This window comes from Harmonia axyridis, chromosome 2, assembly GCF_914767665.1.
Source record: "Harmonia axyridis chromosome 2, icHarAxyr1.1, whole genome shotgun sequence".
Classification (NCBI taxonomy): Eukaryota; Metazoa; Arthropoda; class Insecta; order Coleoptera; family Coccinellidae; genus Harmonia; species Harmonia axyridis.
Window position 1 is genome coordinate 18171443 of NC_059502.1, and position 23530 is coordinate 18194972.

At 34.2% G+C, this 23530-nt stretch overlaps 1 protein-coding gene across 4 annotated transcripts in view; it reads right to left on the bottom strand.

The window, feature by feature from the left end:
* LOC123672184 (discoidin domain-containing receptor 2-like) overlaps window positions 1-23530 on the bottom strand; it is a 354429-nt gene that overhangs the window by 21451 nt on the left and 309448 nt on the right. For all 4 annotated transcript variants that reach the window (XM_045606195.1, XM_045606192.1, XM_045606193.1 and 1 more), the window contains one exon: window positions 14142-14349. In XM_045606195.1, coding sequence (XP_045462151.1) covers window positions 14142-14349 — 208 coding nt within the window. The remainder of the gene's footprint in view (window positions 1-14141; window positions 14350-23530) is intronic.

Consider the following 23530-nt stretch of genomic DNA (forward strand, 5'->3'; position numbering starts at 1 on the left):
TATATAACGAATAATATTTTCAATTCCTATAATTATAACACCAAAGCACTGCATATCAAAAAATTCAATGACATTTCACTGAGCTTTTTTTTGCGAACGTCCAAGAATGTTACCATGAAAATGATCACAATATGGCAGGAGGCGAAACACCAAAACGATTATACCACGTCGTCAAGGGTATATTCACTTATCAATACTTCGTAACTATGGGAAATTCACGGATTCCATTGGTTCATCAAAACATCAGTTATACTCGTATAATCGAAATCATTGTTAATAAAAAGGACTTGGTATGAGAAGAAATTTCTGAACTTGTTATGTAACGTGGGATACCGATATCTAATGAACTCTGAACATTGACACACTAAACATTTTGTTCATATGTGAAATATTTGAGCAAGTATGGCGGTAGTTTTAGCTGAATGATTTTATCAATGAAACATGATAAGTGAAGCCTACGGCGATTCCTTATATTGATCCTACCCATAGAATTTTTGTAACTATAGGTTGGAGAAATTAATCCCAAATTCAACACTTACCGGCAACAACGATTCTGGACAGTCGCCTTGAATCGAACGCATCGAGGAACTAGCCATAAACAACATCACAACAATTAAAATATGACAATACGAGCTAATCACAAGTATCGTTTTAAAACCTTCATGAAGAAAATGATGATTATTACAAATGAATCTGAGAGATAAATAGACTCTCTTGATATAGGTAGAGACATGATCTGAGAATTTCAGCTGGGAATCAACATGAAACACAAGATTTTCAACTGTTTTCAAAGGCTTTAAAACACTGTTGAGAACCCCGACAGAAAAGTTTGGAGATAGAGTTAGCGCTTTCGATTAACAAAGGATTAAACTCATCAGAACTCAAGATTATGATTCTTCGCTTTGAATGCCTAGGAATTTAGATCCTTATTTATACGAGAACATGCCTCCTAAGCTTGATAAGGTTTGAAACCAATCTGAATCTGAACATCGTCCGCAAAAGCATGGAATCGACAAAATTCAACAGTCTCACACAAGTCAGCAGTATAAACAAGAAACATGAGTGGACCTAGAATCGAAACCTGTGGTACTCCCTTCAAGATATTGACACACTTTGATCTACTTCCCTTCACCCTCACGTACTGACTTCTGTTACAAAGAAATGCTTCGAAATTATTCAAAAAAACTGCAGATAAGCAAGAAGCAACATATTATTGATGGAGTCGAAGCCTCTGGTGAAGTCCAAAAGAACCATACATTTATGGAATAAAAAAAATGTTTGGTCATCATCTTCAAAATTTTCACTCACGAAATAGTTCAGACTATCCTGAACAACTATAGCTTCGTGCCTATCTGTTAATTTGTAACCCGTCTATTATTGCAACAACCTTAATTTCTACAATTTTTATAAGATTGATATTTTTATGGAACAGACATCCAGTGTCCGATATTTTCTATGGTTTTGGTGAAGAAATCAATATGAACTTGGCCGGGGATTCGTCATCAGTAGTCGAACCTTATCGTTTGAGACCATTCCAGGCTAAAATTGCTCATTTGATTATTATAGTTATCATGACAAAATGCTTGCGATCTGTTCAGGAAGGAGAGCTCAAAAATGCTAACAAGAATATTTAAACGGTTCTGATTCTTTCAAATAAAGAAAAAAATTAATATGCATAAAATTTTGCATAACATTAGGCAGGTACATTCTTTCTCGAAATCATGTACAAAGAGTGAAAGGGCCAATGAAGAAAATTGTCGAATAAAAACAAACTGATGTGCAACATGTTGAATGCTTTCGTACTCGATTTTTCGAATAACTGTCATAACACAAGAGAATAAAATAAATGTCTTTTCGATACAGCGGGGATGGAAGAAGTAGATTATATATCTGGCAAGATGAATTGTGCTCAACCCCAGTAGAACTTCGGTGTCATATTAGAAGTCTAGACGATATTGAATATGGTGACATCTGGAAGAGTATTCTCCTCGTAGTTTAATCTAGAGACTAGACTCTTCATTTGGCTATCACGTGACATAACTAGGTCGGCAATATGCCGACTCATGAAAGTAGAGCAATAAGCAAATGAGGAATGTTCAATCACTGTTTGATTCATATTAAATCAGAGCTTGAATGGAGGGCGTGAAATTAATAATAATAATACAGGATGGTCCAGATTTTAATGCCTTAATTTTGGCATCGGATAGAGAACAATTCTTTTCATGAAAAAAATCCTATGAACATGTATCTTTACAGGCTTTGTCTTCGAGATAAAGGGTGTTAAAGTTTGAAGAAATCAGTTTTTTACTTATAACTCTAGGATTATTATATTAATTGTTTTAATTTCAGGGTATTGTATTGAAGTTTTAATGATGTAATGGTTAGAATTAGGTAAGTGCCTCCGACCAATAATCCAGTGGAGGAGATATAGGGGTGATATGATCCTTTTCTCATTGAAAATCTTTAGGACTGTCACTTTTATGAAAGAATTATTCCATTTCTGAAATCAACAGGGTTTCATGAAAAAAATTTCTCCAGAATTATTTTCATAGAATGCACCATTTTCGAGATAATCTAGTACAAAGCAAACACTATCCACAAAAATCATCAGTGATCTTCCCGAATATTTTTTATTCATTATAATGTTATTTTAAAGTAGCTATTTCTGAACGAAGAAAATTGAATTTACATTAGTCCGCAAGTTGATATAATGTGCTCGATATAAAACATAACTGTTATCTATGCATCCCATGCATGTACCTACTTCATATATCCTCTATTTCTTCCTCTTCAATAAATTTTAGTAGCATTCGTGGTGAACTTATTCGCAGGTAAACATTACACGTATTCCATTTATACCAACAAAATATGTTCATTGTTGTATATGGCCAAAATCTCGGTAAGCGGGATTCGATTATGGAATATTTATTGGTTTTATACATCTAAACCGGAGGAAGCACAACGGTAATGGGAAATATTCAGAGCAGCTTTGAGCTATAAACTCGATGGTTAACGACTAGTTTCTATTTTCATCTTACTCGAATAGACTTAAATGTCTTTCGAAATTTCAGGAAGAAAAATATTCTTATGGTGGTTTATTCCTATGAAAAATATTATAGATTGTGAAGAAAGATGCGGATTAATACTTTTTCTTGAAGGAAAAATCGGAATTGAGAGTATTATTGGTTATATACTAACTGACAAAAAACTGCAACACCCAGAAGGAGCTGTTTAAATTTTAAATTTTTTCTGGGAAAACATATAGTAACGGGTGTTTTTTTCGAGGTATATAACTTGTTGGCATTACTGTTCAAGATGGCGACCGATTTAACAGCTGTCAAGTGATTTGGCAATTCATCATGAATAGACACGCCTGAACAACGCTTGCAAATAGTGCAATTTTATTTCGAAAATAATGGTTCTGTGCGGAATACGTATCGCTTACTACATCCATTTTATTTTGTTTAGCGATGAAGCGCACTTCCGTTTGAATGGCAACGTCAACAAACAAAACTGCCGCATTTGGAGTGAAGCTAATCCTCAAGTGTATGTCGATACACCGTTACATCCAGAAAAACTGACTGTTTGGTGCGCTTTATGGGCTGGTGGAATCATTGGTCCGTACTTCTTCAAAAACGATGATGGCCAGAACGTTACAGTCAATGGTGATCGGTATAGAGCCATGATTACTAACTTTTTCATTCCTGAATTGAACAACCATGATGTCCAGGAGCTGTGGTTCCAACAAGACGGCGCAACATGTCACACAGCTCGTGCCACAATCGATTTATTGAAAGACCGCCTAATTTCACGTTTTGGACCTGTGAATTGGCCTCCAAGATCTTGTGATTTAACACCGCTAGACTACTTTCTGTGGGGCTATGTAAAGTCATTGGTCTATGCGGATAAGCCACAAACCCTTGACCATTTTGAAGACAACATTCGCCGTGTTATTACCGATATACGACCACAAATGTTGGAAAAAGTCATCGAAAATTGGACGTCCAGATTGGATAAATAAAACTTATGCCAATCGAATAATCCATCGTTGTTTTATTGCAATTTAATGTTCTATAGCTCTAAAAAAAAACACCCTTTATAACAAGGAGTAAATGTTTGAATTTTGAGAAAAAAATCGTGAAGGTTGTTTCATGTAAACAATTTTTGTGACTTAAATATTTTAGTCGTTTTTTGTGAGTTTTTTGAATTCAACAACAAACCAGCTGTTCGAGCAGATCCAAAGTTGATGTTTAGTTGTTGTTAAAATGCCTAGAGCACGTGTACGCGGAATTTATCACCAGCTAAAAAAATTTCAAAGAGGTCGAATTATATTATGTCTTTTGGACAGCAGCATTATCGACCCCATCTTATGTTACCTCTGAACAATTAAAGTGATGCAGAGAACGTCATCATTGGAGAGTGGAATGGCATCAGGCATCAGGTCATCTTTTCTGATGAATCTCGATTTTCATTGGGTGCACATGATGGCCGAAGAAGGGTTAGACGACGTCGGGGAGAAAGACGTAAACCTCAGTTTGATGTTGAGCGTTATGTACACCGGACAGTAGTCGTTATGGTATGGGGTGCTATTGCATATGCAAGTGGGTCACTTTTAGTCTTTATTCGAGGTAACATGACAGCGCTGCGTTACCTTCAAGAAATAGTGGAGCCATATATTCTCCCTTACCTTAGCCGGCTCGAGAATCCAATATTTCAGCAAGATAATGCGGTGGAGAAACACATTATTAACAAATTTAATCAAAAAAATCGTAAACCCTTCGTTTCTTTCTCCAAATTTCAATCATTTACTCCTTGCTATGCTATCTATGTTTTACAAACAAAAAAAATTGAAATTTAAATAGCTCCTTCTGGGTGTTGCAGAAAGGTTATCGATAAATCTTGAAAAAATGACTCGTCGTTTTTGATGATATCCAACACCAGAAAATATTCATCATTATAACTATAAAATAGAAATATATAATTCTATCTAATGATATTGAAAATAATTACGAACAGCTTAAATTGAAGAATAGCCTATTACGCACTGAGTTCCTCAAGGTTCACCTCTTATAAATTTGCGAGTGAGGCCTTGGAACAAATTTCATTATATGCAGTCCATTCTTCAACACAAATAATATCATACCAGCTTCATGGTTTGATAGTTAACAGCAGTTATTCACCAGATTTATCATCACCCGAGAACTTCCCTACCTTAGTGCCATGGCCCGACGCACGTGGCTGCATTTAACAAGAATGCAGCACAGCGTGAAACTCTGGAACATTTTCTTACACTGAATGCGACCCCTCAGCTAAAATTACATTATATTCAACGAAGGGGTTATTATTTCGAATAATGGATGAATCTCTTAATGGAAACGGCCCAACTTTTGTTTGATTTTTCAGTGAAAGACCAACAGGAGTAATTGTTCCTTCCATTAAATGCGTTAAAAGTTGAATGATGGCATCGGAAATTCCAGAGAAGGGAGTAGTCCTACTCATTTATATTTCGTCAACTTGTTCGCTGGAACTGGTAGTTAAATTTTTCGTTTGAAGAGATTTCTGCAGAGAAGATATAACGGATTACGTTATACAAATATTTGATTTCGTCACTGTGACGCAATAAATAATTGTCATTTAAACGTATAGGGATATTACAAGCATCTTCACAAAAAAAGTGGCATTAATTACAGAATTCAAGGTGTTCCACTTGGAGTTTCCAATAATCCTTTAAGTGATTATATAAATATAATATACTATATATGAAATATAATATAATATAATATAAAAATAAAATAAGAAGTTTGTTCAATGAATGTAGTGGAAAAAGATACCGAACAGTTTATTAGGGAAAGTGGCATGCTGTCAAATTTTTGATATGTTATAGTCCAAGTGATTCCAAATGAAAAATTCAATAGGCAAAAGTTTTTCTTCAGTCTGGTTTTGACGTTGGAGGCTCCTCAAAACTCACATTTGTTTTCCAATTTGTTTGTTAAACAATACTAAACGTTATCCTGAATAATTTTCACTTTTCTGAATAATCAAGTTGTGAACAGTCATTGATAATAGATACTATTAAAAGCATTGTTCTTTGGCGTTGTCACATTTGGTCAATTTTAGGGTGTGTTTTAGCTACTCACAATTTCTTAAGTTCGATTGTTCGAAAATGGTTACAAATCATCTTAGCGATCTACAAAAAGAAAAGAACTCGCACATTTTTTCGAGTGTGATGTAGAATAAAGTTTATAAAAGGATTCATGAATATTTTGAAATAATTGTAAAATTGTAAGTAGCTGGGACACACTGTATAATTGACCAAAAGTAACAACAACAATAAACAATGCTTTCAATAGTATCTCATATTAATGACTGCTCACATCTTGATTACTCAAAATAGTGATGATTGGGATAGCGTTTTGTATGACTTCTGCCTATTGAACTTTTTGTTCGGAATGATTTGGACAAGAACATATCAAAAATTCAGCGAGTTTAACAGGACACCAATCGGGAATTGTAGACCAGCCAGTTTTGAATGAAGTCCTCGGGAAATATTTGCTTCCTTTGTTCAGTGAATTAGAAAAAAATATGTATTCTTTGGGAATCAGGTAATCCGTTTAAAGAAAGTCATCAGATGAAAATCTAAAAATTTACGTCTCATGACTTTTATTCACTGCTAGACCTCCCAAAGAAAAATTATTTTGTAGGTCCTGTCCCTTGTGCGATAGTCCTAACCCATACGTTTTCCTTGATCGAAGGAGGTATGATCAATTTTATTTCATTTCATAATTAACATATTCTAATTTTGCTTATATAGAGGTTTTGTATTACATATTGGCCTTTAAACAAAACGAACTGATCATTGTAATGTCCTGTCGAAACTTTAAAAACAAAATAATATCCTTGATCGGTGAAAAACCGCTCGTTCAATGATCACAAGAGAATATGGTTTTTTATGGAATATTATTTTCTGAAATTTAAAAATTTTTTCTAACATTTCGAATGGTAGATATAAACAATTTTTAATCCGAATTTTGTGAATGATGAGAGCTGTAATGAATTTATTACAGCATTGTTTTCAGTTATATTTTTCGTTTTGTGGTTGTCTTCACTGACTTCCGATCCTATCAAATTTCAACAAACGTCAATCCTCAATATAATATAATTTGGATATAGTTTGCAACATTATTCGCAATTTCTCTTAATTCTGGTGGTGTTAAATCGAATTCATCAAACATAATTCACGAATTTAATGCGTTATTGTGAATTATTTCAAAATTCGAAACGAACGATTCAAACTCAAATTCCGTAATATGTCAATTTTCGTAACAGTCACATCTACTGCAAAGATACAATACGAAAGTCACTAGGATCCGATATATGATCTAAATTTTTCATTGAATTTCGAAAATATTTCACAAAAGTTGAGTGAAATATAGAAAATACCGTCTAATACTAGTTACAGAAGGTAATTCCAACACTCATGCCTTCGAAAACTCGATCCTTCGTCGCTAGTTTTCGAATTTCGTTCTGCAACTTGTTCAAGAATATACTATTGCGTGCTTTTCCAGGAAAATATCGGGTTAGAATTTTGTATCAAATAGCTTCAAATGGAAATTGAGTGTTGTTATGGAATATTTTTAGAACATTTCAATTATAACATTTTGAGCTTTTTTCTTTTAGAAGAGTTTTAATAACCGAAAACGGAAAAGTAAAAATGGGGATTTAGATTTCACGTCGGTGCTCCTCTCACAATTTTAATAATTTCCCCATTGACTTCGAGAACTTGACAAATACCTCTCCTTACTGTTCCCCACAAGGTAAACATAAGAAACCACATATTAGTTTCATCAAATGCCCCTAGCCAACAGAGTTGTACCCTCACAATATCCGACCAAGAGAATATTGTACAAGGCTATCCATCCCCTCATCTGCAATTCCCTCGGAGATCCTTGTGACTGATTGTTATTAAACTTCTGCTAAACTCTCCATCCATACAAAATACAGGAAATTAAGCACCAAGTCCTATCTGCGAAAAATTCCTCAGGCCATGCAAAAACGAGTGCTTCGGAGTAGAATGTACTCGAGAGGACATCTCTCGCAACTGTATCCCTTTCTCTCAGTCAGTCGACGTTTTTACGAATGGACCTCCTCTCATCAATTCTTTTCCGAAGCGAAAACATAATAAGACTGGGATAAATTAAACGTTCCAACAAAACTGAATTAATGGAAATGAATCGAGTTCGGCGAGTCTGGAGATTAATGATTATTTACTTTGGGTCAGAGAAGTTGGGAGTTCAACCTTGACAAGCTGTGGCAGGAACATTAGTCCAGCATTCCCAGATGGGAGAAATAATTATTCGTCCAAAATTTAGTTGCAACACTGGGATTAAATATACGGTTCTAAACAAAAAATTCTTTATATTCCCATTATTGAAATCTGTCTTGCAACAAATGCTAAAAATTTGTCCTCTGTCCTCAGTTACTGAACGAACGTCGAACATTTGACTTGAATTTTTTTCAGTTGTCCATTCTACAGGATGGTCCAGATTTTCATGAAAAATCGTTCAAATGAACATATATCATAACCAGCTTTGTTTTCGAGATACAAGGTGTTTTTTTCCATATAATGTACCATTTTCAAGATAATCGAGTACAAAGCCAATACTATTCATGAAAATCTACAAAAATTAATTTTTCAAATTTTGCCATGAGTAATAAATTAAAGTCTAAATATTGACGTAGTTTATTATAACGCATTCAGATGGCATTTTTTTGAACATTTCAGAAAGAATATTCATCAGACACTTAAAAAAAGTATTTTTTCCTACAACTGCTGTGGAAAGTAGCGTATTCTTTAAAGCTTCTTCTTCTTCAGGTCTTTACAACTTACTCAATTTCAAAACTATGTATTGCTCATACTGTGGGAAATATTATTCCTCACGGCACTTTGCCCACACCTCCCTTGGAAGACCAATGAAATTGGGCTTTTGAGTCTTTCTAAGGAAACGCAATAAATTAGCAATACTGTCAACGAAGGCCATTTTGATTTGAATCAAGTCCATTACTTCAATTATTGAAATTTGTGCAGTTGTAGGAAAAGTATAGTGTGCAACATGTGGAGAAAGTCCTTTTCTCGCTCGTGTGTTTGCGGCACTCGCCTTTCAGGCTTGTGCACAAACTTCCACACTCGCGAGAAATGTTCCCCACTTGTTGCACAATATACTATTTGCACAAATTTAAATAATACATGTAATTTACCTGTTTCATAAATAGCTTTCGTTGACATACCCATGCATTTCTTGCGTTTCCATAGAAACTACTTTTCAAAAGCCCAATTTCACTGGTCTATCAAGCGTGATGTGAGCAAAGTGGCGTGAGGAATAATATTTCTCACACAATGAGCATAACATTGTTTTGAACTTCAATAGACTAACAAGGATATGCTACTTTTCATAGCAGTTGAAGGAAAAATGAGGGTTTGTAGATTTTCGTGGATAATATTTGCTTTGTACTCGATTATCTTGAAAATGGTACATTCTATGAAAAAAATAGGTTCTTTTTTTTAGTGAAGCTCTGCTGATTCCAGAAATTAGATGAAATTCTCGAGAAAAAAGATAAAAAAAGACAGTGGTGTAGATTTTTAATAGGAAAAGGATCATCACACCCCTATATCTATGCCACTGGATACTTTTGGTAAGAGACACTTACCTTATTCAGAACATTAGGTACATTATCTAGACTTTCATACATAATCATTAAATCAATCAATGCAATAATACAAGAATTATAAGTGGAGAAACTTATGTTTATTTCAAACATTAACACTCTGTATCTCGAAATAGAAGCTTGTTAGGATACCTATATGTTTATATTAACTTTTCTTTATGGAAAGAGTTGTTCTGTCCGAGATATCGAACTATCCTCAAAATAATACTACATGGAAAGAAAATTTTCGAGAATTTTTTTTCTAATATTTCTAAAACTTAACGAGATCAAGGGACCTTTCAGTAAACATTCTCTGATCCCTGATCTCAGTTGGTGCGGATGTTGGGTAAACATCTCCAATTTATTATTGACGAATTCGAATGTTCAAGTGACTCATTATTTGTACAAACGATTCAACGTTGTGTAGCAGCTTTACGACTAGGGTGTTTTCATGACAACATGAAGTTGTTATAGCGTGCAGGTTGAAACTTTCTCCATTATTCATGAGGAAAATCCAAGATTTTCATGCGCTACAAACTTTTATTATCGAAAAAGCAAAACCCGGTTTTTATTGGACTGGTGATAATGTGAGCATATTTCAATGTATCATCAATTTTCGCATGAAAACCCGTTTATTTATGGACTATTTGGGAAACGTGATCGCTTTTATATTTATCAAACTGAGGATATTTGCCCTCTAATTGCAAAATTGGTGTATCTGAGAATGAGAGGTAACCTGTATTCTGATAATATCTACACAAATGATACTCAAGTCTTGTCAGGAGTTCCTCAGTGTTCTTTTTTGGACCGATCTTTTTCATTCTTTTCACATCGGATTTAATACGTATTGTCCTATTCCTCCTTCTTTTCTGATATTTATGATTTATGAGAAAGATTATTACCACGTGGCTTTTCGTGTCAAACTTTGATACCCATGGTTTTCCCCTTTGGCGGTCCTGTGTTAACAAAACATTGTGAAGTGTACGAAGTCGTGCATCCATTTTATCTTCTTTCTCTTTTCGAAGCAATCAAGTAGAGGGCAGTACTGTACGACGGTCGAATTTTGAACCACAAAATTATAGATTTACCTCTTTTGTAATGATTTTTGGTAGGTTTTTTTTTCACGAAACTTGGGTTCCTTATGACTTTAAGCTAAGGGACGTCGAACGTCTTTTTTTGACTTTGAACTGCTTCAGCAGCAAAAAAAACGAGTTTTCTTGATCACATCGTGACGGGTTATGGAAAATTGATCTATTACAACAACCCAAAGAAAATGAAGTCATGGGGACTGGGCACACGGTCTAAGTCATCAGAAGTTCCACTCATATGAATACATAAAAAATGGCTTGTTTTATGGATAGCCCAAAGAGATTACCACTTTCACCAAAACGGTATTCGAGCTCTACCAAAAAGATGGGAAAAAGTCATGGTTAACAATGGGCAATACTTTGAATGATTTATTTGTAACCAGTTTTCTCACAATAAAGTAGCATTTTCATGACAAAATAGCAGGAACTTAGTTGCGCACATCATATTATTTTTTCTACTTCTAATGACTTCCAGATTTGAGCCTTTCATTATCAATAAAAAATCAGATTCAGGAGTATGAAATTTGAAAAAGAACACACCTATATTGCGCTTTCTAAAAAACGAAGAACGAGAGAAGAACTCCAACTATCAGAGCGAGTTCCTATCTCACAATATAAAAGTTGAGATGGAAATCATTTTCATTAAACCCCCCCTCCTCCCATTTCCCTACAATGCACCATTACGTTAACGAGCGCTATTAATTAAAATCACAACGGCAGCTGCTTCTATTCCGGTCATATCTGAAAAGAATTTCTGAACAGACGACAAACACCGAAGAACCAAATAATGGCTGCAGCGCGGTAACCGACGGTCTGGGTTCCGTCGCGACGCCTAACTTCCTACTGAATGAGTCCTTTGCATTCAGATGTCTCGCTTGAATCATGATTTGGTTTGAACTTTTCACATGAAGTAATTCAACTCATGGTAGTCGTGAAAGCTTTGAGAAAATTTATCCCCCGGACTTCGATAAGACAAGGAAGGATTCATATCTGCTTTTTGGCACACATGAATAACAACAAAAGATCAGAAAAGCACTGACGTCAAGTTAGGAGATTTTGAGGGTCGGCGCTTTTAGCAGTCTTTCATTCATGAGACCAATGCACCCTTATATTAGGCCAATTGAAAAGTCCCCGGTCTGATGCACAGATGACGGTGCTAGTATTAGATCCATATGATTTTTAGTTAGTACCAACCTTCAAACGATACCTGTCAAAATTTGACAGCAGTCCGACCATTAGTTTGTGAGATATTGCGTTGTGAGTGTAGCTATTTTTGTTATTTGAAAAAAGATGAAAAAAAAAAGAATTCCGTGTGCTGACAAAATATTGCTTTCTGAAGGGAAGAAATACAGTTGAAGCAAAATCTTGGCTTGATGAAGAGTTTCCGGGGTCTTCACCATGAAAATCAACCATCATCGATTGGTATGCTAAATTTAAACGTGGCGAAATGAGCACCGAAGACGGCGAACGCAGTGGACGCCCAAAAGAGGCTGTCACCGACGAAAAAATCAAAAAAGTTCACAAAATAATTTTGAATGACCGTAAAGTGAAGTTGATCGAGATAGCAGATATTGTGAAGATATCATCCGAACTTGTACTTCATAGCATTCACGAATATTTGTTCATGAGAAAGCTGTGTGCGAAATGGGTGCCGCGCGAGCTCACAATCGATCAAAAGCAACAACGTGTTAATGATTCTGATCAGTGTTTGAAGCTGTTTAAGTGCAATAAACCTGAATTTTTCGTCGATATGTGACAATGAATGAAACATGGCTCCATCATTTCACTCCGGAGTCCAATCGACAGTCAGCTGAGTGGACTGCACACGATGAACCGAAACCAATGCGAGGAAAAACACAACAGTCAGCTGGCAAGGTTATGGCATCAGTATTCTGGGATGCGCAAGGTATAAGAGTAAGTGATTACCTCCAAAAGAGCCAGACCATCAACAGCGATTATTATATAGCGTTATTGGATCGTTGGATGAAATCGTTAAAAAACGGCCTCAAGAAAAAAAAGCGCTGTTTCATCAAGACAATGCGCCGTGTCACAAACCAATAAAAACAATGGCAAAATTGCAGGAATTGTGCTTCGAATTGCTTCTGCATCCACCGTATTCGCCAGATCTGGCCCCCAGCGACTTTTTCCTGTTCTAAGACCTCGAAAGAATGCTCGCTGGAAGGAAATTTAGCGCCAATGAAGAAGTAATCGTCGAAACTGAGTCCTATTTTGAAGCGAAAGACAAATCGTACTACAAAAATGGTATCGAAAAGTTGGAAGATCGCCATAATCGCTGTATCGCCCCCTATGTTGAATAATGAAATCGAATTTTGCCATAAAAATGTGTTTACTATGGTAGACCGGGGACTTTTCAATTGGCCTGTTAGTTTTGTGGTCTCCCAAGCAAGCAATTGTTACATGAATGATGGAGCACTCAAAAGATACATGATTTCACGTATGTGCTTTATGGAGCATTGAACAAACGCCTTCACTAGTTGAATGCCTAAGACTCAGATAAGGTGCTTATGAAAATCAACAATATTTTTTTTATTTTTTTGGAATATTTTCCTAAAACTATAAAAAAAGTTGATCGTTTGAGATGGTGACCAAAAATTATCACTATTAAATTCTTGTTGGATCTGAAAAATTCTCTAGGGATTCATTATATACAAGGAACATTTTTCCTACTCTGCTCGGAATATACCCAGGAATCCTTTCAAATTCCTTGAGCTTTTTCCATCTCGGTTCGATTTCCTGGAAATCGCTTCTTCCAGCTCCGCAACACGATTCCTGTCATATTCTTCGATAAAAAAAACAACGTGAGTCTCGATATCATTCTCATGAATATTACGTTCAATTCGAATTCAACACGTTTCACAGAAATATTCCGATCTCCTAGATATATTTTTCAATGCAAAAGTATGTCCTCCTAGAAAAAGAATAACTTTATTTCCCAGAAGTCCATTTCGTCTTTCAATATGGACACATTATCAGCTAGATATTGAAATAATATAAAAAGTTATCAGAATCATACAAAATTGCATTTTGCGAGCAGATATAATCAAATCAATCCAAAAGTCATTTCAAATCCTCTTCAATTTTCGGTGGACTATGATACTAATAACATTCATTTCGCGTGAGAACAAATTACTAGTTTTGGTGAAAATAAATACACACGTTTTTTTTTTAATTTTTGCATTTGAACGGAATCTGTGGAAATTAAAAGTGTTCATATTTATTTTCATCAAATCAATATGCATTTCCATCATGTTAGGACTGGATCCATTGAACACTTCTATTTGTCTGATACCAGATAAGTTACAAAGGTTTTTTGAATCCCTATATACTCACTCGAGTCAAATGAAACTTCACTAAGTAAGATCCATCTAGAAGCAAAATACAGCTGCAATTTGACCCATTTTCCAATGCGATGATGCAGCTTTATAGTAACGTTCCTAGCATGTTCTAATACCAAATCTGGCATATAGGAAAAGTGCACTGCCTCTCCGTTGAAGACGTTGTTGTCCACACCGAAAAATACTTTCGCATGTGAAAAAACCTGGAACAGAATTGAGAATTGTAAGTGGAATGTTATCTGCTGAATGAAATTATGGTTAAATATTCAAATAGTTAATCATTCCTACATTGCCTACATTCATCAATAATTCAAAAAGAGCTTGAAAAAGTTTTTGATTGAAATTGTTCGCAGTCTTTATCAACTAGAAAAAAAATCTGACAAGGAGTATTACGCGAAGTTTTGAAAAACTTGGAAACTTAGAAATACAGTCATGTCTTGATTTCTTTAATCAAATTCAGCACAAATACAATACAAAGCATTCGAGATAATGAAATCTCATAATTTCATATTAATATTTTTCTGTTTTCATTGAAAAAGGTAATATTTGAAATGTTCTGAACAAGCAGCCAATTATGACTGGTCTCTATGATGAAAGTAAGATAAATAGACTAAAAAAGGTTTATTAACGCTCATCTTGTCGCCCAAGTAATATTTGGCGCCAGACTCATGTTTCATCGTCAAGAATGACAAGGTACAACTGTTGGCTAGAGGGAAATGTAAAGGTACAAAATGTAGAGAATTTATCTCATTCCTACTGTTAGACAGTAATGAGAATAATTTCAAAGAACGTAGTGGCCGCAATTTAGTTGCGGTGCTAGTCAGTGACTAGCCAAAATTTAAATTGACTACGAATTATTAATAAGTGCTCGTTCAATCTTATCTTCTGAATTCACTGTCTGTTCAAAATTGAAAAGCAGACTTACAGCCAAGTGGGGGCTGATCAATAGAATAAGAATCTCGCCGTTTCACCATTTTGTGATATTTTCTTACAGAAGAATTATTATTATCAAGCTATTAGTATTCAAAAACAAACAAGATGAATATATTAAGCGTGGAGCATTGGCCTAGAGCTTATCTTGCACATGGCCAAAAAAAAAAATTGTCTGAAGGTGTTAAAACACAAGATCTTGGTACACAATTATGATCACGGCCAGGAAACTTTTCTTCCAAAATTGCAATTGTTTCGATTGTTTTATTTGACGCAGCGTCGTCTTGTCCATAATAAATGTCGTCCACTGTAAGATCTTCGTTTTCCAGTCATGAAAAAGTCATAGCTCGGTAGCACAAACCATTCATCATAACAGTTGCGTCAGTGAGGTATTCTCAGTTTTTTTTGAGCGACGCACACGGTTTCAATTCTTCACGTCTCTAACTTGTCCTAACAACTCGAATTTTTTCACCGTTTTACTATTGCCGGCTGAAAAGGTGCTTCACGATGATACAAAATTTCAAAATGAAAGATCTTATTGGAAAACCTTCATAATGAACGAAAATGGAATATTCCTCAGTATCTGAAAGAATGTAATGGTAAAACAAATTAAAACGAATACTCTTGGGAATTTATGACGTTAACATATCAAGTTTATTCTATCGAAGGTTAAGAAACTTTTTCAACAACATTGTTGTTTATTGATTTCTGTTATTGAAAATGTTGAGTTAACATTTACAATTTTTTATTAACGTAAGCATAATCGAGTGACTGCATATTCTTCACGATTTAATGATTTCATTTTGAAACATTATTAAACATATATTAGGTACATCAAAAGGCTTATAAGATGATATATTAAACTAGTGAAATATTTTGAGAATACTGAATCATTGTGCTCGACAAAATTTATTAGGGAAATGGAGTTCTCTGATTAGTTCAATTCACATCCGCAATGAGATTAAAATCCCAGGGAAATAATCGGTATTTGCATGGGCTACCACCTAAATATTAATTGCCACCAAAGCAAAAAAGTTTTTTTATGAACTGGTTTGTATTTCAGTATATCTACGTAACGTTGATTTTCACACATGAACAAATTTGTTAAAAATTCAGGTGACATGATTGGTATATGAATTGAATATTCTTTCATGCAATATCTGATGGTCAAGTATGTATGGGGTGAAATGGAATGTTCATAATTCACCCTGTAGTAACAGAAATCGTCAGTGCAATTCTTCAAATTTTGGCATTAATCTTAGTTCGAGTAATATATATTGAGTTATTGGGTATAGGTGACCAAATTTATTCCAGTGAAATACTCTTTATTTTTATTTAATAATAATAAATAATAATAATTATAAAAATAAATAAAGAGTTTTTCACTGGAATAAATTTGGTCACCTATCCCCAATCCATAACTCAATATATATTATTCTAACTAAGGTGTTGAACTTACTCAAGAGTTAGTATTGTAAATACATTATAATGTCGAATAGTATTGGTTTTGCTATGACTTGTTTTTGAGATGCACAGGTTGATTTATTAAGAGGGGCGTTCGTTATTATAAAAGTTGTCAAAAAATTGTATACAATGAAAATTTCATACAGAGTAACGGTAAGAGACAGGTTGGAGTTTAGTTATTGTTATTGTTCAAAGAAAGATATTGTACAGGATGTCCCAAATTCGATGCTCACTGAGGGCATTTCAAAAACAAGACTCAGAGAAAACTTCTTGAAGACCCCTGATCTCTTTTCTCGAAATAATTAGATATCAGAAAGTATCCTGATTCGTTCTCGAGATACAGGGGGTTGTTTGAAAATGACTTCAAAATAATTTGCTATTTTTTTCGAAAAAAAAAAAACTATTGAAGGCGTAAAACAAGCGATTTAAATCTCTTTAGAGACAAGCACGCAAACATGAAGTTGAAAATATTTTTATTACTTCTCGTCCAACGTCTCAACCAATCAAAAACTCAAACTCTAGAACCGTAAAGATTATTTTCCGCAGTTACTGACCCGAAAGGAACAACTTCATGAGTACCTACCAAAAAAGTCGATTCCACGATTCTTGATTTCACGACTTTACAGTCTGGCGGCTCCGAATAATGCCGAAATGATTCATTTCTAGTAGTCATAAAACACTACCTGCTCGGAATCAATAAGAAGCAAGTATGTTTGTGTTACATGGAAATTTCGGGATCGTGAGCGGAAATCGATGTCAACGGAATCGCTCAGTTGGCTGTACTCGATTCTTTCGAAGCGTTTAACATCGAAATAATAAAAATCTCGTATTTGCCGGGGTCGTCTCCTGGAACGGAAATATGCTTCGGATTTAAAAAAAAAATCAGGTGAAGTCTTTTGTGTCTAGTACGAACTGCCTCCTCGACGCATAATCAGTCATCATTATGACTGCGTAATGAAATGAAGATGAATGGTAGAAGCCCCCTTAATCTTTCTAGAAGGGAAATAAGGGTTGATGGAAGTTGTACTAGTCGTCGAGGAATTATCAGGTTATTTAATCTGGTTCAGTACACGTTAAGCCTTTCAGAAGAAATTAACGTGTTCAGTTCATTCCTTTCATATCATAAAACTCAGATCCAAATATGGCTTGCATACAGAATTTTTCACCACATGGTAGGAATACCTCAAGGATCAAATCTTAGGCTAATCTTGTTCGTAAACAATATCATTGACGTCGAGAAGGATGACAAAGTTTTTGTGCAGGGATAACATATTTATTTAGAAGGATAACAAGCTCTTGTATCAATGGTGTGTGAATTGTCAGACTTGGCCTTATATTAATAAATGTTGAATGATTCTTTTTAATAGTGTAGGTGTCATATTTCCTTACACCACTTGCTTTGAGTAACTACTACGCATACAAAAAAAAAATTCTTATCCTTCTTTGAAAATACGCATTTGAAATTGGACAAGAATATTTATGATTTCACTATTTCTATCGGCAGAAAAAAAAATCGGAAATTAATATCATACAGTGAGAGAGACAAAATCTAGAGGAATGAAATTGGGAATTGAACTTTTTCAGTTAGTGTAAGATTTGAATAGTATTTTTCAAGGACAGACATCCACAAAAAATTAGTTCTGAAAGCGACCCCTCCCATGTGGCATGCAAAATATATTCTGCATACGGTTGAATTCGTATTTATTTTAACAATTCCTAGTAAACACCGGTTTCAAGATGAAAATTAAGGTTTGTGGAATCTTCTTTGCACACTTGCTCGACTTCTGGACCTCTCCTGCTTACCAATTGGTCTCTTTCGTATCCAAATAATCGTTTTGAAATAAAAAATACTGCTAATTTAATACGGAAATTAACTATTTCTCCTTTCAACGCAAAATAATGAAGAAATATTTCTGAATAGAAAATTACAAAACACAGAAAGGGTCGTGCAAACAACATTAACAGAAGGAATTACCAAAAAAAAAGATGAAATTTATTTCATATAATCAATTCACTGAGTAGTTCAATATCATTGTTATTCTTGATAGTAGTTTGTTGAAGAATTTTGTGCAGTTGTAATAAGCATCATTGAATGTCAATTTATGGTGTGGAAAGTTATAAAATAGACTTTGGAACAAATTGGACCTATGATTTGACTGCGGTATATTGCTTGAATTGAGTTTATTTTTGAGAATCATTCTTGAATGTATACTGCATAAAATGTTAAGATTTCATAAGATCGAAATTTGCCCTTGAAAGAGCCACTCACATCAGGACCAGGTGAAATTCTCAATGTTTTCTTTTGAACTCATTAGCAACTGATTTTTCAACCTAACTTTTTCAACTCCAATCAAGAACAATAACAAAATATAATTTTATCAGCTTTGCAATAGAACAACTTTATGCATTCTTGCTTTGGATTTTGAGCCGAAAAGGGTCCATAACAAACTTATACGTAGTTGAATTAAATTTAGCTTTTACATCCGGACGTAAGTATGATCATTTTCGATAATATATGAAAGACAAAAGTTAAGAGTTCACTAGGTCCAGTTTGTTAGAAGGTCAAATCTGCTGAAGGTTCTGGAAGGTCTTTTCACAATAATTAAAAAAATAATGATCTCATCAGAATGATAATATAACCACGTTATTTGTTGAAAAACGGCATGCTAATTCTTTTGAAATTATGTGAAGCAGGAAAAAGAAAAAATTCATTTCACAAACAACTAAGCGATAATTACTTAACTCTAAATTTTTCGATTGCGAAAAACTAATATACATTTCAGAGCATATTCTGACCGAAAAACCGTGAAGTGAAAACATCCATTTGTTACATTAAAAAGCATTTTAAGCGCATATTTTAAATTCAGTTATTCTTATCACGGGGTCTCTTGTTGGTTCAGCCATACGGAGAATTATTTCATACATATTTCAAGTAGCATAAATTTCAACTGGAAGCTGAATGTAACATATTTCAAGAAAACCTATTTGCTTGTGCAAGCACGGCAGTTGGTGTATGTAAACATTTGTAATTAATTATTCGGACGTTTACATGGTCATTTCTAATTCTGTTTGTATTTATTTCTTGGCAGGAATATGATGATATAGTCGTCCCATATGTCTTTGACTTGTATATATATTTCAAGAGAAGATTCCTAAGGTCAAAAGAAACTTTTTCTTTCACCATTTTTTTCATGTCGGCTTGATTTGAGAGATACAGGCTGTTGAAAAAAAATCATCAGTTATATCTCGAAAATGGTTTAATGAAATGAATGAATGATTTTCTCCCATAAGGCGCCGTTTTTGAATAATTCGTTGTTGGAAAAAATTATCTATGAAATTCAAAATATTGGGTCCTTTCGCATAATGCAACTCTGTTAAAAAACAGATACATTGAAAACATTACTTCGTCCACAAAAAGGAATGAAAAAATTGAGTACATGCTAGTTTCTCTGATATACTCATTCATTTCAAAGGTTAAAATGATATATCTTATGCTTGAAAAAACAGTTTTGCAGGCGTGGAATAGCTTATTGAGAAAATTTAAAATGACTTAATAATCTAAGCCAAATAGAAAAAACTAGTGGAGGGAAATAGTGTTTCTTTTGACCTCAAGAATCTTTTGTAAGTATCTATTGTATGTAACGGGTTTTTCACCATAATTTGATCCCTCCTTCAACTTTTTTACTAAAAGAGGTACAAAAAAATGTTTTCTACAAAAGTTTCACGAAATCGACTAGTGTTTTCTAAAATGATTTCACAAAACGGAATATATACAATACAACATATTGATTGCAACTTTATTTTTTCAAATGGAACACCCTGTATATTCTTTTATATTTGACTAGCTCTCTTTCCCCCAATTTCGAATATATTGCAATCAATACGTTGCCCACTTTATATATATATTCCGTTTTGTAAAATCATTTTAAAAAGCACAAGTCGATTTCGTGAAACTTTTGTAGAAAACATTTTTTGTACCTCCTTTAAGTAACAAAGTTGAAGGGTGGGTCAAATTATGGTGAAAAAATCCGGTACAATTCAAAGACTCACCCTGTATCATTGACACTGAATTCAAAAGAAGCCAGAATTTGAAATTAGTCAGAACTCAGTTCATTTACTTGTTCCGTATTGGGGAATTCATGAAATATTCAATTTCTGTTCATGAAATGAATTTTTTCGGCAACCGTCCGGGAAGTGCTCACTTCTCGGACGCTTTTTCTCTGAGAAAGTAGCATTTCCCGGCCTAGTCCGGAAAGTACGTACTTCCCGGACTAGGTCGGAAAAGAATCATAGAATCCATAACAACCGAGATAACGGCTGACAGTTCATATGAAATTAGTTTTTCAAAAATTTGCATGTTTTTTGATCGCAATCGCAATAAAATATGGAAAGCAGCAGCGATAGTGTTATTTTACATGGTTGCCGAAAAAATATTGTACGCAACACGCCCGAAAATGGTTTTTTTGGACTCACAGACTTCCAGGACGAGCGTAAGCGAATTTTGTCTATTCGTCCAAAAAAACCCTATTTTCCGGACTTGTTACGTAAATTGCTATTCCTGAATTGATCGATTGATCAAAGTTTTTCTGAAATGAAAAATAGACTTCCATCTGATAATCATGCAAAATCCAAAATGTCTTAATCATCTTTGCCTTATTTTCTCAAACATTGTATCTATTCACTGTTCAATAAATAAATACGTCTAATAAAAATTTCCACAAGATCCCAATCAAGTTTGTACACGTAGGTAAATTTGATTGGATAACAACGCACTGTGGGAAATAAAAGGCAAAACAGTAAAATTGAGAATTTTATCATGATAAATGGTCATGATGAGGAACAATGAATCAAAAGTATATTTCTTTTTACAGCGGTAAAAGACTGTTAATCACCTGTGCTCTGATTTTTCAAAAGACCTCTCCTGAAATGTCATCTACTGTTATTAATGAATGTTGAAATGAATATGTATTTTCTGCCAAGTGGAACAGAATAAAAGAGAAAAAGCAATTAGGAAATCCTTGCCGCTTAATAAATGTTCTCTAAATTATTTGATGAATGATAAAATTGAAATCACAAAGGGAATTTTAATACCCATGTCGAATAATTTCCCATCATTGAATTCGATGTATGTTTTGTGGCTTTATCCAATTGTTATTTAAAAGTTGTGTTTAATGAGACTGCAATTATCGCCTATAACCTCTAAACATACAATTAACACCAGAAATTTCACTTCCTTGTTGTACACACCTGCCTTAAGTGTTTTTGAAAGAAAGGTCTGTGTTCCCTGTATTTTTCTGTATTTTTTTTTGTGATTGACTCATTCGTTACCGAGAACTTTGATGCTAAGCATAATGTTCGAGAAAAAATTTACTGCCATCGATATTGATTGTTATTGATTTTCGAAATGAATTAAACATCCAATTTCTCGATAACTACCATTTCTGAAGAGTTTACAGGTGATGTAGCACTCTTACCCCTTATGTCAAACTCCTATGTTATAAACTCAAATTGACTGATTTTCAGGGGTGATCAAAAGTTTATATTATTTCGGTAAATTTCAAACTTCTCAATCCTATTTGCTCTAATTTTTCATGGCAAGCCCAAAAATTATCAATGCTGAGCAAATAACAGGCTTCAATCTAACTCATATACTTCTTATTTTGCTACATTTTATATTTGCTGTGAAATCTTTGAATATCAAAAGTGATTTAGATCTTGTTACGAAAGAATTTAATATGTTTTTTGCGAAATATTAAAATTATTAATTGATTCTATATGCAATGTTATTTTACCCATCGTAAGTTCGATGGATATTCAGCATTTAGCTATAGATGCCTATGTCCAATGAAGTAGATCGAGGAAACAATGTACGCACATAAAAACGAAAATTTATAGCTACGTATTTCATATTCAAGAATTCAACGGCTACAGTAGGGCGATGACGTTCCCTGCTGAATTCTTAATTTAGGTCCTTTCCTTAAGTTCCTGGCCAAGTTAATTTGGCTGAATATAAAATATAATTGGCCACCATTGTCTTTCACCCTGCTTAAATCAATATTAATGTTTTGAGAAACGTCTTATATTTCACAAGGATGGGGAATATTGAATTTCGCACTCACTCTTCCAGGTTCCTTTCGAAGGCGGGAACTCGATAAAGGCATTTGGATGGAAGGCAGATTATTTTGATGTTGAAAGTGGCGAGTTGATCTGGTGACGTTGTTTTTCGAAAAAAAAAACGAAGAACTGCTGAATCGATTCGCAAGCACTAATACAAAATGAAGTGAGAGCATTTAGATTTATCTCGTACGCTCCAAAAAAGGTTAATAATTTTTTTATTCTTTTGCACAATATGGATTAAATACAAAATATTGTTCCATTTTGTATTGAAATACTTTTCTCGAACAAGCATTTTATAATTCACTCCAAATACCTTCTTGGACATATCTTGTACATGAAAAAGGCAAAAAACTTTTTGAAAAATTTTGTCAATGATGAATTTCCTTTTTTTTCAGATAGCAATAGAACTACACTTTGTATATTATACTTTTCAATTTTGAGCTGGTCAATAATGTCAGGAATAAGCACATCAGCCTACAGAAATATTCCTTTGCTTCAATAGAAAAACGATTTCAGAGGCGAGTCAGTGTTGATATTATATTACTAGTCCTATCCATTTTGAAGGAAAATCAAATTGGAGGTCTATCATGATGATTTTCTGAGGAATAATTCGAGAATCAATTCCAAACTTTACAAGGAGAGTCAAAAATATGTAGAGGCTGAAGTTAGAATTAACGTAAGAAAATGTCAAATTTTATTATCAACAAAAACTTGTTTTGGCATTATTTAAAGATATTCAAGAAATAAGTTGGCAGTACATTAGCATGAACACAGCCGGCTACAAAGAACACAATCTGTTTTCCTGACTCGTACAAGCTCTAAGTATCTTAGAGCTCTCAAACATGCCTAGGAGAGTCAGGATAGAAAACATTG